Genomic DNA, 12,218 nt, shown 5'->3' with positions numbered 1-12,218 from the left:
ATTGTTGATTTGATTATTTACTTAGCATTAATTAAAGTCAAGATTAGCTAGTTTTTATTACTTTAGTCTTTGGGGATTCAACCCTTGCTTGCTCGACTACATAGTTAGGAGTCTAGTTAGGTTATTTTTTATAGGCACGCATCAACCTTGTCAAATTTTGGCATTGTTGCTGGGGATTGACGGTATTAAAGTAGTTATGCTAATCTTTAGGTTTAGTAGTGCTTCGGCTATTATTCCTTGTGCTCCTTATCCTTTGTTTCCATTTTTCCTTCTTATTACATGCAAACTCGACGAACAGGTTCAACAGATTTAATCCCTATTGATCTTGAGATCGAGGCTACTGTACGTAAGCAAGGAAGTAAAAGGAGAAGGAATAAGAACAAGCAACAGGAAATAATGGCTGAACCACCGACTGCTAAACCTCTTTGGCAGTATGGTGTACCGGATGCAGCTACTAGTGTGATGTCTAGCATTCTTAGACTTGCAGTTACTGCAACACACTTCGAACTGAAACCTCAGTTTATTCAATTCATCTCTAGTGATTCCTTTTCAGGGGGAGTCAATGATTTTCCTATTAATCATATTGATAGTTTTTTTTTTTGGAGAAGTGTGACACTTTTAAGATTAATAATGTCAGTGATGATGCAATTAGACTTCGCCTTTTTCCTTTTTCTCTGAGGGATAGGGCAAAGGAGTGGCTAAAAGATGAAGGCATTGGTACTTTTGATTCATGGGACAAGCTAGTAAAGGCATTTTTTGTCAAGTTCTTGGGTCAAGAGAAAACTGCAAGGCTAAGGACCGAGTTGAGCACTCTTTGTCAACTTGATGATGAGTCATTGTATGAGTATTCAAGAAGGTTCAAGCATCTGCAAAGAAAGTGCCTTCATCATGGAATTCAAGAGTGGCTATTGATTCAGACCTTCTACAATGGGTTGACGCATGAGTACAGGATTTACATTGACGCTGCATCGGGTAGTAATTTTATTGAAAAGGTCCCTACTAAGGCTAAGGCATTGCTTGAGAAGATGGCTGCTAATGACAACTTTCATTCAGGTGGGAGAAATAGTGCAAAGAAAAGGGGTAAACATGACGTTGATGCAATGACTCTCTTGATTAGTACTATGCAGGCTTTATCACTTAAGGTTGATCAACTTCGAGAAGGGCCATCCGTGGTAGCATCTTGTGAGACATGTGGAGTACAGGGACGTATTACAAGTGAGTGTCAATATGTTGAGATGTTAATGGAGCAAGATAATGCTCTCTATAATAACAACCAGCAAAGGAGACCCTATGATCCCTACTCCAACACTTACAATGAAGGTTGGAAATAAAACCCATCGTTCTCTTATAAGAACACTCAAAATCAGTTAAACCCACCACCACCACCTTGCAACAACTTCAATCATCCTCTAGGTTTTCAAAATAGACCACCATTCAATCATCAAAACTACAATCAATAGCCTCCCCCACCATAACCACAACCACAACCCAAGTCCAATCTAGAAGCTTTGGTTGAAACTCTTGCAGCCTCACAGGCTAAGCAAGACAAGTATTGGGAAGAGCAGTTGAAATAGAATAGTCTCTTTACTGCTACAGCTCAACAAATTCAAGCTCAAACTAAGCTCATGGAGAATCAGATAAGCCAACTTGCTCAACAAGTGGGTCAATCTTCAAAGGTTCCGGGTCATTTTCTTGGTAACACTGAGCAACCACCTAAGGGTCAAATTAATGTTGTAACTTTGAGGAATGGTAGAGAGCTAAAAGACCTTCCACCGAAGGTAGCTCAAAAGAAAGCAATTGCAGTAGAGGAAGAGATGGTTGAAGCTAAAAAGATTGATAGAAAAAAAAGAAAATTGAGAAGAAGAAGGAGCCCATTGTCATTAAACCTTACAAGCTATCTGTACCTTTCCCACAATGATTGGCACAGGCAAAGCTAGAAATGAAGTATGGGAAATTCCTAGACATCCTAAAGAAGTTACAGATCAACATCCTATTCTTAGATGCAATCTCAGAGATGCCCTCCTATGCTAAATTCCTGAAGGACATGCTCTCTAACAAGAGGGAAATTAAAGAGAATGCAATTGTCTCACTGACAGCTGAATGCAGTGCTATATTGCAGAACAAGCTTCCAAAGAAGTTAGGAGATCCAATGAGCTATTCCATTCTAGTCAAGCTAGGTGACATCGAAATAAAGAAGGCTTTATTTGATCTAGGGGCAAGTGTCAGTCTTATGCCCCTATCAATTTGTAAGAAACTTCAGATGGGTGAATTAAAACCCACGCGCATCTCCCTACAGTTAGCAGACAGATCAGTGAAATTCCCTTTGGGTATTCTTAAGGATGTGCCACTTAGAGTTAGGAAATTATTCATCCCTTGTGATTTTGTGGTTATGGAGATGGAAGAAGATGCGCAAGTCCCAATCATTCTAGGGAGACCTTTCTTGGCCACTGTTGGGGCCACTATTGACATGAAGAATGGGAAAATCACCTTTGAAGTGGGTGATGAGAAGGTGGAGTATTCACTCACAAGTTCAATGGGTTCTCCTTCTAAGGAGGAAACAATCTATAGGGTGGATGCTCTAGATGAAGCAGTGGAAGCTAAGGCCGTGGATTTACAACTCGATGATTCATTGCAGATGATCTTAATGAGGAGTGCAGATGAAGAGGATTAGGAAACAAGAGAGTACAAGAGGCTCTTGGAGGAGACACAAGCGCTAGCAGCTGATGAGCCTATCAAGGAAGTGTTGAAACCAAGGGAGTCTAAGGAGAGTACTACGCCTCCTGAGGTAAAATTAACACTCCTTCCCTCTAACCTGAAATATGTATTTATGGGTCCTAATAAGACATATCCTGTTATTGTTAATGCTGAACTAAATGACATGCAAACTAAGCAATTGCTTGTGATTTTGAGAAAATACAGGAATGTCATTGGGTACACTATTGATGATATTAAGGGTATTAACCTATCATTCTGCATGCATAAGATCAACCTTGAGGACGACCATACCTCTTCTATAGAATCTCAAAGAAGGCTTAATCCAAATATGATGGAAGTAATCAAAAAAGAGGTTCTTAAATTGCTTGATGCATGGATAATCTACCCTATCTCAGATAGTAAGTGGGTTAGTCCTGTACAAGTGGTTCTAGAGAAAGGAGGTATGACCGTTGTCAAGAATGACAAGGGTGAACAAATCCCTACCTAGAACCGTGACAGGGTGGGGAATGTGCATTAATTATAGGAAATTAAATAAAGCCACCCGAAAATACCACTTTCCTCTCTCGTTTATTGATCAAATGTTAGAAAGATTAACAAAGTATTCCTTTTTCTGTTGGTTAGATGGATACTGAGGTTTTTCCCAAATTCCTATTCACCTTGATGATCAGGAAAAGACTACTTTTACCTGCCCTTTTAGCACCTTCGCTTATCGGAGAATGCCATTTGGATTATGTAATGCTCCCAACACTTTTCAACGATGCATGATGGCAATTTTCTCAGGTCTTATTGAGAATTCTATAAAAGCTTTTATGGATGACTTCTCAATCTATGGAACATCTTTTGATGTTTGCCTTAATAATTTGGAAGGGGTGCTCTATAGATGTAAAGAAGTCAACCTAATTCTCAACTGGAAAAAATGCCATTTTATGGTACATCAGGGTGTCATTCTAGGTCATATTGTTGCTCATAGGGGCATCGAAGTTGATAGAGCTAAGATAGAGGTCATTGAGCGTTTACCACCGCCTAATTTTGTAAAAGGAGTAAGGAGTTTCCTTAGTCATGCAGGGTTTTATCGCCGTTTTATCAAGAACTTTTCAAAAATTGCTCGACCTCTAACTAAGCTCTTAGGCAAGGATGTTCTCTTTGTTTTTACTGATATTTGTATTGAGGCTTTTGATAGGTTAAAGCAAGCTCTTATATATGCCCTAGTCATGCAATCGCCGAACTGGAATCTTCCATTTGAAATCATGTGCGATGCTAGTGACTATGCAGTTGAGGCAATGTTGGGCCAAAGGAAGGATAGCAAGCTCCATGCCATCCATTACACGAGCAAGACTCTTGATTCGACCCAGATAAACTATGCCACAACCGAGAAGGAATTGTTGGCAGTGGTGTATGCAATGGATAAGTTTTGGTCTTATCTGGTTGGATTGAAGGTGATAATCCACACAGATCACGCGGCATTAAGGTATTTGACGAATAAGAAAGATGCTAAACCTCACTTGATTCGGTGGATTTTGTTGTTACAAGACTTTGACTTGGAAATTAAGGACAAGAAAGGAGTCGAAAATGTTTGTTGTTGATCATCTCTGCCGACTTATCCTTGATGGTGAAGGTGATGAGGATCCCTCGATCAATGATTCATTTCATGATGAGCAACTTCTAGCTCTAGCTATTAAGGAGATCCCATGGTATGCTGATATAGCAAACTACTTGGCCAGTGGTACTATTCCTCACGGCTATTCATCACAACAAAAGAAGAAATTCTTTAAAGAGATGACGAGACATTTTTAGGACGACCCTTTTCTTTACAAATCTTGTGCTGATGGGATGATTAGAAGGTGTATTCCAGAAAGTGAAGTGCCATTCATTATTTCACATTGTCATGATTTGCCATATGGAGGACATGCTGGCACTAATAAGACTGCAGCAAAGACTCTTCAGTATGGTTTTCATTGGCCAAGTCTTTTCAAGGATGTTCATCAACATGTTAAGTCTTGTGATCAATGTCAACGAACTAGTAACATCTCTAAGAGGAATGAAATGCCTCTTAATAACATCCTCGAGGCAGAATTGTTCGATGTGTGGGGAATAGATTTCATGGGACCGTTCCCTTCTTCTTATAGGAACAGGTATATCTTGGTCGATGTGGATTATGTCTCAAAGTGGGTTGAAGCCATAACTACTCTAACCAATGATGCTCAAGTGGTAAACAAGTTCTTTAAAAAGAATATTTTTCCTCGATTTGGTGTACCACGAGTGTTGATTAGTGATGGAGGCAAGCATTTCTTGGAGAATCAATTTGAGGTGATGTTTAAGAAGTATGGAGTAGATCATCAAGTGGGGCTTTCATATCACCCACAAAGTAGTGGTCAAGTAGATATTTCTAATTGAGAGATCAAAACCATTTTGGAGAAGATGGTTGCAAATTCAAGGAAAGATTGGTTTGTGAAACTCGACGATGCACTATGGGCTTATAGAATAGCATTTAAGACCCCCTATTGACACCACTCCATATTGACTAGTCTATGAGAAAGCATGTCATCTTCCTGTTGAATTAGAGCATCGTGCATTTAGGCTATCAAGAGCCTAAATTTTGACTCTCAAATGGCGGGTGAGAAGAGACTTCTGCAACTTAATGAGCTAGAAGAGATTCGACTTGATGCTTATGAAAGTTTAAGATTGTACAAGGAGAAGATTAAAAGATGGCATGACAAAAGGATTTTGAGAAGAGAGTTTAAGGAAGGTGACTTAGTTCTCCTTTATAACTCTAGGTTGAAACTCTTTCGTGGAAAACTTTGCTCTCAATGGTCAGGACCATTCCAAGTTAGTAAGGTTTTCCCTTATGATTCAATAGAGCTTTGGAACAGACAAAATGATACTTTCAAGGTGAATGGTCAAAGAGTGAAGCATTACGGAGTCAGTGACCTCATTGACGAGAGTGTGGACATCACACTTTCCGACCTTTCATCGGAATGAATCGCAAAAGAGGTCGAGCTTATGACCTTATAAACAAGGGCTTTTGGGAGGCACCCCAAACTCATTCCTAATTTTTATTTTCAATTTATTTTTACTCATACTTTACTTTATTTATTTACATTTTTCATTTACAAAATAAAATAAATAAAATCATAAAAATAATTTTTTTTTATGCAAGCATTTTGGTACAACATTGCAATCGCAATATTGCACTTAGGATTTAGAACTTTGACTTTTTGTCTTATTTTATTTTACTTTGTTTTGTGTAATTTGTTTTAGTTTAAGCCTTATTCTTATTTTATCTTTTTCATTTCATTTTTTTAATAGGTACTCATGCCCTTACCAAATTAGCAAAGAAAAAAAGAAAAAGAAAGGGGGGGAAGCGAGAGAATGAAGGCAGTCTAGTCCACAACCATCTCGCGGCCGACAACTCTCAACCACAAGTAACCTGCGGCTCTCAAAATAAAATAGCATATGAGGCAGTCCGCTCCACAGCAAGGTCGTGACCCGATATCTCGAGCCACTAGCCAGACCATGACCTCACACCTGAAAAGGAGACAACCGATCTACTCCACAGGATGGATGCGATGCACCCATGATCATCGCAGCCTGGTTGCGACCCATCATCGCAGTTAAAAGCAACAGCTCGGGCTCTATGTTCGGTGCCGCACTCTCTCGTTCCTCTTCATCAACTCACAGCTGTAAAATTTTTGGTTCAACTCTTCGGCATTCATTGAAATTGCATAATACCTTGATTGAATTTACTCTTCATTAATCGAGGATTTCGTAACCAACAACGAAATACCCTAATTAATTCAAAACCTAGGTTTTGAATTGCTTGATTTTTGGCTGAAATTTGTGAATAATCTGTTGGATTTTTGGTGCCCGATTTAACCAGACGTTAGACTGCTCATGGGCTTCCCGCCGGCCCAGCTCTTGGTGGGGCTTGGACAACAATTTTTGGGTACAAGCCCGGCCCGGCCCGGATCCATAAAAACGCCCGAACTTTTCGGGCCGGGCTTGGAATTTCCATAAAAATCCAACTCTGGCCCGGCCCGATGTTTAGTTTAATTAGGAAAAAAAATGTCATACCTAGCATTTGAACTTGTGACCTTCAACTTATAATTAAGTGCTACATACCATTTAGCTACCTATTATTTTTGTCTATAATTTTATTGTTATTAATAATATATTTAAATAAAACTAAACTCAAGCAGACAGAACCCGCCTGACTCGAACAGTATTTGGGTTTAACAACCGGCCGGCCGGGCTTTTAAAAAAAATCGGGCTCGGGCTCGGGCTTGTTCAAAATAAAGTCAAGCCCAGTCAGGCCCGGCCCGAGCCCGCCCAGGCCCGGCCCATTAACAGGTCTACCAGACGTCAACCAAACTCGGTTAGTTCGCTTCATATAATTTCTTGGTTGTTATTTAGTATATAAAATCACAATTTCTTTGAAGAATATTTGAAGGGGATAGTGATTTATTTGCTTTTGGCACGGAATTGGTGTGAATATTGCTCCTTTGGGCTATTGATTATTGTGAGAAATTGTTCTCAGCGGGTATTGAAGTAGAATTGTGAGTCTTGTGAATAGTGACTAAAGGAGAGGAATTTTAAACTTCAACATTGAGACAATTTGTTGTTACATCAATGGCTCATCCTACAAACACTAACCAAAAGAAAGCCCCTGCATACCGAGTTCTAGAGCAAAGCCAGTTTTTAAAGGAAAAACCTCTGACTCCAAGACCAAATCTTCAATTGCGAAGGGTAAAACAGTAGCCTCTTCATCTTCTCAAGCAAAACAAAAAAGAAAAGGTTGTCATCGATTACTATGATATCAAATTTAGAGATGGTGACGAACAAGCAAAGTACGAAAATTTGTTTGTGAGAGGAGTAACTGCTACTCGTTATTGCGATATTGATGTTCTAAAATCCTTACACATTGAAGACGATGTCCGGTTGCTATTTTCTAACATTGGTTTGGGTGATCTTCTCATAACAAAATACCCCACGTATAAGAGAGTCACACTAGAATTTTTGAGCTTCTTGAAAGTAGTTACTTACTCAGGATCAAGTTGTAGTGATTGTATGATCACTTTTCGAATGTACAATGAGGAACATACTTGGACTTTGCCCAAGCTTGATGAAGTTCTTGGTATGTCTACTGGCGGACCGAGGTTGACCCCTAAACATGGGTCTGCCATGTCCCTTTGGCGAACTTTGATTGGTGAAAGTGACTATGATTCAAAAGGGAGCCCGACAACCTTAATCTGGCACTAATCTCTTAGATATATCATTCGATTGTTCGCAAGCACTATATTTGGTCGACGAGAAGGGGGTAAGGTTGGAGTAGATGAGCTATACATGCTCCATCACATGCTTCATGCTCAACCTATTGATGGTGCTTACCTTATTAGGCAAATGCAAACCCTGGCAAAATCTATCACTAGTAGCGGAGCCTTTGTGTAAGGGAGACTCATAAACCTGATTGCTCTTTACTTGGGCCATAGGGATCGAGTTGAGAAAGATGGTTATGTTTATAGAACCAATGTTGTAGATATCCCTTCAGGTTGGTTCAAAAAGAAAGAAGGCACCATTCTTTGGTGTATCAAGGACATTGAAGATGAACTACCTTCCCCCGAGGAAATGTCTTTGCGCAACGAGGCAAATTGATCTTTCAATAGCACTCAACCGAGAGTTCGAGTGCCTATTCTTCTCGAGGCACCAATCATACCTAGTACTTCTGAGGGTGCTAGTTCCTCCTCTACGCCGATCGAGAGAGCCCTTAAAAAGCTCTAAAATTCAATTGATGAGATCAAGGACGAGCTAAAGAAACTTAAGGAAAGTTTGTCATCCATGTTTACAGCTCTAGAGAATCTAAATATTTGGATGAAATCACAAGGGTTTTCGAACCCTCCTCCCCCTCTTCAGTGAGATTTTGTGAGTATGTCTCCCCTTTACTTATGTTTATATTTTGCTTTTGCACTATGGACACTACAACATTCAAGTGTGGGGGAGGGTATTAATGTATGTATCACTTTTTTTTGGTGGTGTTGCTAAAGAAAAAAGAAAAATTTGAACATTCCAAGCCAATTTATGAAGCAAGTAATTTCAAAAGAAAAATGTTTTTCTATAGTTCTTGTCATGAGCTGATTGACACTGGATTGAATAATTCAGTAATGATGTGTAAATCCTTTCTTGGCAATAGGTTGTGGTTAGACTTATCTTCCGGGCTGCGACTCGACTGATGCATGTATCTTGAGTAACTTATAAGGAATTTGAGCCATATAGACTAACACATCTGAATCAGTCTCTGTTTTTCATGTGTGATTAGATATTTTCCTCTTATGTAGTACGATTCTTGGACTTGCCTTAGTTCTATTCGAGACTTTGTGACACGTATGTGGGGGGATGACTAAAGATTCCTTTAGGTAGGTAGAGCCTCAAATTTTAGGATTAGGATTATTTGCTCCTTTTTTATATATTTTTTTACATTCCCCTTTAGGTTGAACCATGTTGAGCTTCGATCCCATTTCTTGATGCCCTACATTACATGCCTTAGAGCCCTTTTGTAGGTTTTGTTTGGATTTCACGGAGTATGCTATTAAAATGTATGCTTTATATGTGAATATGAAGATTTGGATACGAAAGAAAAGTTACATAGTTTGTTACTCCAATAAAGTGTTAGTTTATTTTCAAAAAAAAATGAAGAAAATAAGTGAAAAGTTCGAGAAAGAAGCACATAATTTCTCGATATGAAAAAAAAGAGAAGGAAGTGAAAAAGTTCAGGAAAGAAGGGTGGAGAATGAACCTAACATTTGGAAATAGTTGTGTTGGTCGGAGTAGATTTTATTTTCTTTTATTAGGATTTGAGCACCACATCCCCGAATAACATCGTCTTACCCTATTCTAACGAAGCCTATCCTATTACAAGGAACTCATGACCCATGTTTGTGCCACCCTAAAATAAGTGGAGAAAGACGAGAGGCAAGTCTAAGGAGGAAGACTATAAAAGTGTCGACGTGCGTGAATGAAGAATAGGTTGAGTGATGATACTACTACCTTTTTAAACACATGAGAGATTTAATTTGTTTCCTTTTTCAGAACTAAAGTGAGAAGCTACATGCATGTGACTGAGTTAGGGGAAGGAAGCGGTAAGATTAGTTGGCCATTGAAGGGTGTTATCGACTTACTATTTTATTTCATGTTTGTTGATTTGTGACATTAACATAGTTCCTAAAATGATTTTAAGTTTTCATAATTGTTACTTGATTGAATTTAGTGGTTTGGATGTTCATTATTCAGCTTTGTAGGTATGTCATGTGAAAACCTTTACGAGACCTTACTCGTCCACTAGGGCAACCTAGGGCTTTAAAGGGCTTGTTGCACATGCTAAGTGCAACTTGATTCTTACGACAATGAGTTAGGATTTTATTGCTTTATTAGTATAGTTTTTCTTATTTTTGTTTATTTTCCTCGAGGACGAGTAAAGGTTAAGTGTGCAGGAATTTGATAACATAATAATATATGCATTTTATATGCTATATAAATACATTATTCTTCATGTTATCTTCGCATTTTTAATCTTTTAGAGCTATTATTTGTTGTTCCGATATTTCTCTCCTCGAGTTCGTTTTGTTTTATTTTTGTAGGAATTGGCTCGAGTTGCTAGGCGTTGGCGAGGATGTTTGTAGAGTCGTTCATGGTCAAGCATGATGTCAAAGAGATACTCATGCCTAGGAGGATCTTATATCACGAAACGAGCAAGGGAAGCTATCCCGCGGCCACTCCGCGACTTGGCTTTCAAGGCCAATGATAAAGCAAAGAAACAGTCCACTCCGCCTCTTTCTCCCGGCCTACAATGCCACGTCGTGGCCTGCCCGCAGCTGGACCTTCAAAACTTTATTTTAGACACTTGTTTACTCGAATTTTTAGAATGAAAACCTAGCTAAACTTTTAGATATCCTATCATATAAATAGCTTGTGAAGAGGACTTGAAAAGAGAGCCCCCTTCTTCTTTTCTCCTTAGTTTTTGGTTGTATTTTTTATTCTCTATTGTATATTACTTTTCTTTATGCTTTTAAGATTTATCAAAGACCTCATCATTCAATTATCAATCTAAGTATTTCCTTTTTTCTTTTTAAGTTGTTATTATGTTTTATTTTATAATCTATTTTGTTTATTTAATTATCACGAGTGAGTAGTTTTCTAATCTAGGATTAAGTGAACCCTAGCCATGATTGATGTATAATTTGTTCCTTTAAATCTCAAATTAATTATTTAATTGCTCTTGCTTAATTGATTGTGCATATTCCAATACTAGATTAGGGATAATTAGTATTGTTATGATTCCATTGTCTTTATCTGGCAGGTCGGATTTTGTGGTTTGAATATTTCAATTAAGGATATGAAATTCTCCACGGGAGTAGGTAGAATGGATTGTTAGGAAGTCAGAGTATTGAGTTTAGTGTCTTTAATTTGCATGATTCCACGGGAGTAGATTTTGATTGCTTATTAGGGAAGCCATTGATACTCGGGAGAGATCTATAGTATTTTATAGGGTTTACTTTTCCTCATGAACATTTATTTAATTAGTTTGGGATAGGAACTTATCTTTGCGTTAATTATGCTAGTGGAAATACTTAACTCTAGGTGCTTTTTATCCTTGAATTTATTCTCATTTTAATTAATTGCATTAATTAGACTTAGATTAATTCTTCCTCAATCGTTGATTTGGTTATTTATTTAGCATTAATTAAAGTCAAGATTAGCTAGTTTTTATTACTTTAGTATCTAGGAATTCGACTCTTGCTTGCCCGACTACATAGTTAGGAGGTTTAGTTAGGTTATTTTTTATAGGCACACGAGAGGCTTGTCAACAACATAAAAATAAATTTTACATAGTTCAATGACAAGGCTGTCGCGTGCCTATAAAAAATAACCTAACTAGACCTTCTAACTATGTAAGGGCAAGCAAGGATCAAATCCCTAAAGACCGAAGTAGTAAAAACTAGCTAATCTTGACTTTAATTAATGCTAAATAAGTAACCAAATCAACTATTGAGGATGAATTAATCTATAATGCAAATAATAATAATGAGAATAAATTCTAGGATAAAAAACACCTAGAGTTAAGTATCCCCACTAGCACAATTTACGCAAAGCTAAGTTCCTACCCCAAACTAATTAAATAAATGTTTATAAGGAAAGGTAAACCCTATAAAATACCATAGATCTCTCCCGGGTATAAATGGCTTCCCTAATTTGCAATCAAAACCTACTCCCGTGGAATCATGGAAATTAAAGACATTAAACTCAATACCTTGACTTCCTAACAATCCATTCTACCTACTCCCGGTGGAGAATTTCATGTCCTTAATTGAAATATTCAAATCCGTCAAAACCCAACTCTTGTTGTGATAAATATAATGGAATCATAACAATACTAATTATCCCTAATCTAGTATTGGAATATGCACAATCAATTAAGCAAGAGCAATTAAATAATTAATTTGGAGAATTAAAGG

General features: G+C 38.0%; 3 protein-coding genes across 3 annotated transcripts; all 3 read left to right on the top strand.

Annotated features, from left to right (window-relative positions):
* The first annotated feature begins 279 nt into the window (after positions 1-279).
* Positions 280-2,671, top strand: LOC107262405. Its single transcript, XM_048372279.1, has 4 exons — positions 280-518; positions 638-1,320; positions 1,597-1,817; positions 1,928-2,671. Exons 1-4 carry the CDS (start codon positions 280-282, stop codon positions 2,669-2,671), a joined length of 1,887 nt encoding a protein of 628 aa, XP_048228236.1.
* Positions 2,672-2,827: 156 nt separating this feature from the next.
* LOC107262404 lies at positions 2,828-5,109 on the top strand. Its single transcript, XM_015727974.2, has 4 exons — positions 2,828-3,155; positions 3,496-4,183; positions 4,266-4,406; positions 4,557-5,109. Exons 1-4 carry the CDS (start codon positions 2,828-2,830, stop codon positions 5,107-5,109), a joined length of 1,710 nt encoding a protein of 569 aa, XP_015583460.2.
* Positions 5,110-5,322: 213 nt separating this feature from the next.
* LOC107262403 lies at positions 5,323-5,694 on the top strand. The gene has a single exon (XM_015727973.1). It carries the CDS (start codon positions 5,323-5,325, stop codon positions 5,692-5,694), a length of 372 nt encoding a protein of 123 aa, XP_015583459.1.
* Positions 5,695-12,218: the final 6,524 nt, after the last annotated feature.

Source organism: Ricinus communis, chromosome 3, assembly GCF_019578655.1.
Source record: "Ricinus communis isolate WT05 ecotype wild-type chromosome 3, ASM1957865v1, whole genome shotgun sequence".
Lineage (NCBI taxonomy): Eukaryota > Viridiplantae > Streptophyta > Magnoliopsida > Malpighiales > Euphorbiaceae > Ricinus > Ricinus communis.
This window is presented reverse-complemented; position numbering and strand designations above follow the sequence as displayed.

Coding starts and splice junctions, on each gene's coding strand:
- LOC107262405 (XM_048372279.1), top strand. CDS start 280: ATGCAAACTCGACGAACAGGTTCAACAGATTTAATCCCTATTGATCTT. Junction 1,321..1,596: donor CTCCAACACTTACAATGAAG/GTTGGAAATAAA, acceptor TTACTGCTACAG/CTCAACAAATTCAAGCTCAA. Junction 1,818..1,927: donor TTGCAGTAGAGGAAGAGATG/GTTGAAGCTAAA, acceptor TGATTGGCACAG/GCAAAGCTAGAAATGAAGTA.
- LOC107262404 (XM_015727974.2), top strand. CDS start 2,828: ATGGGTCCTAATAAGACATATCCTGTTATTGTTAATGCTGAACTAAAT. Junction 3,156..3,495: donor AGTGGTTCTAGAGAAAGGAG/GTATGACCGTTG, acceptor CAATTTTCTCAG/GTCTTATTGAGAATTCTATA. Junction 4,184..4,265: donor ACAGATCACGCGGCATTAAG/GTATTTGACGAA, acceptor TTGGAAATTAAG/GACAAGAAAGGAGTCGAAAA.
- LOC107262403 (XM_015727973.1), top strand. CDS start 5,323: ATGGCGGGTGAGAAGAGACTTCTGCAACTTAATGAGCTAGAAGAGATT.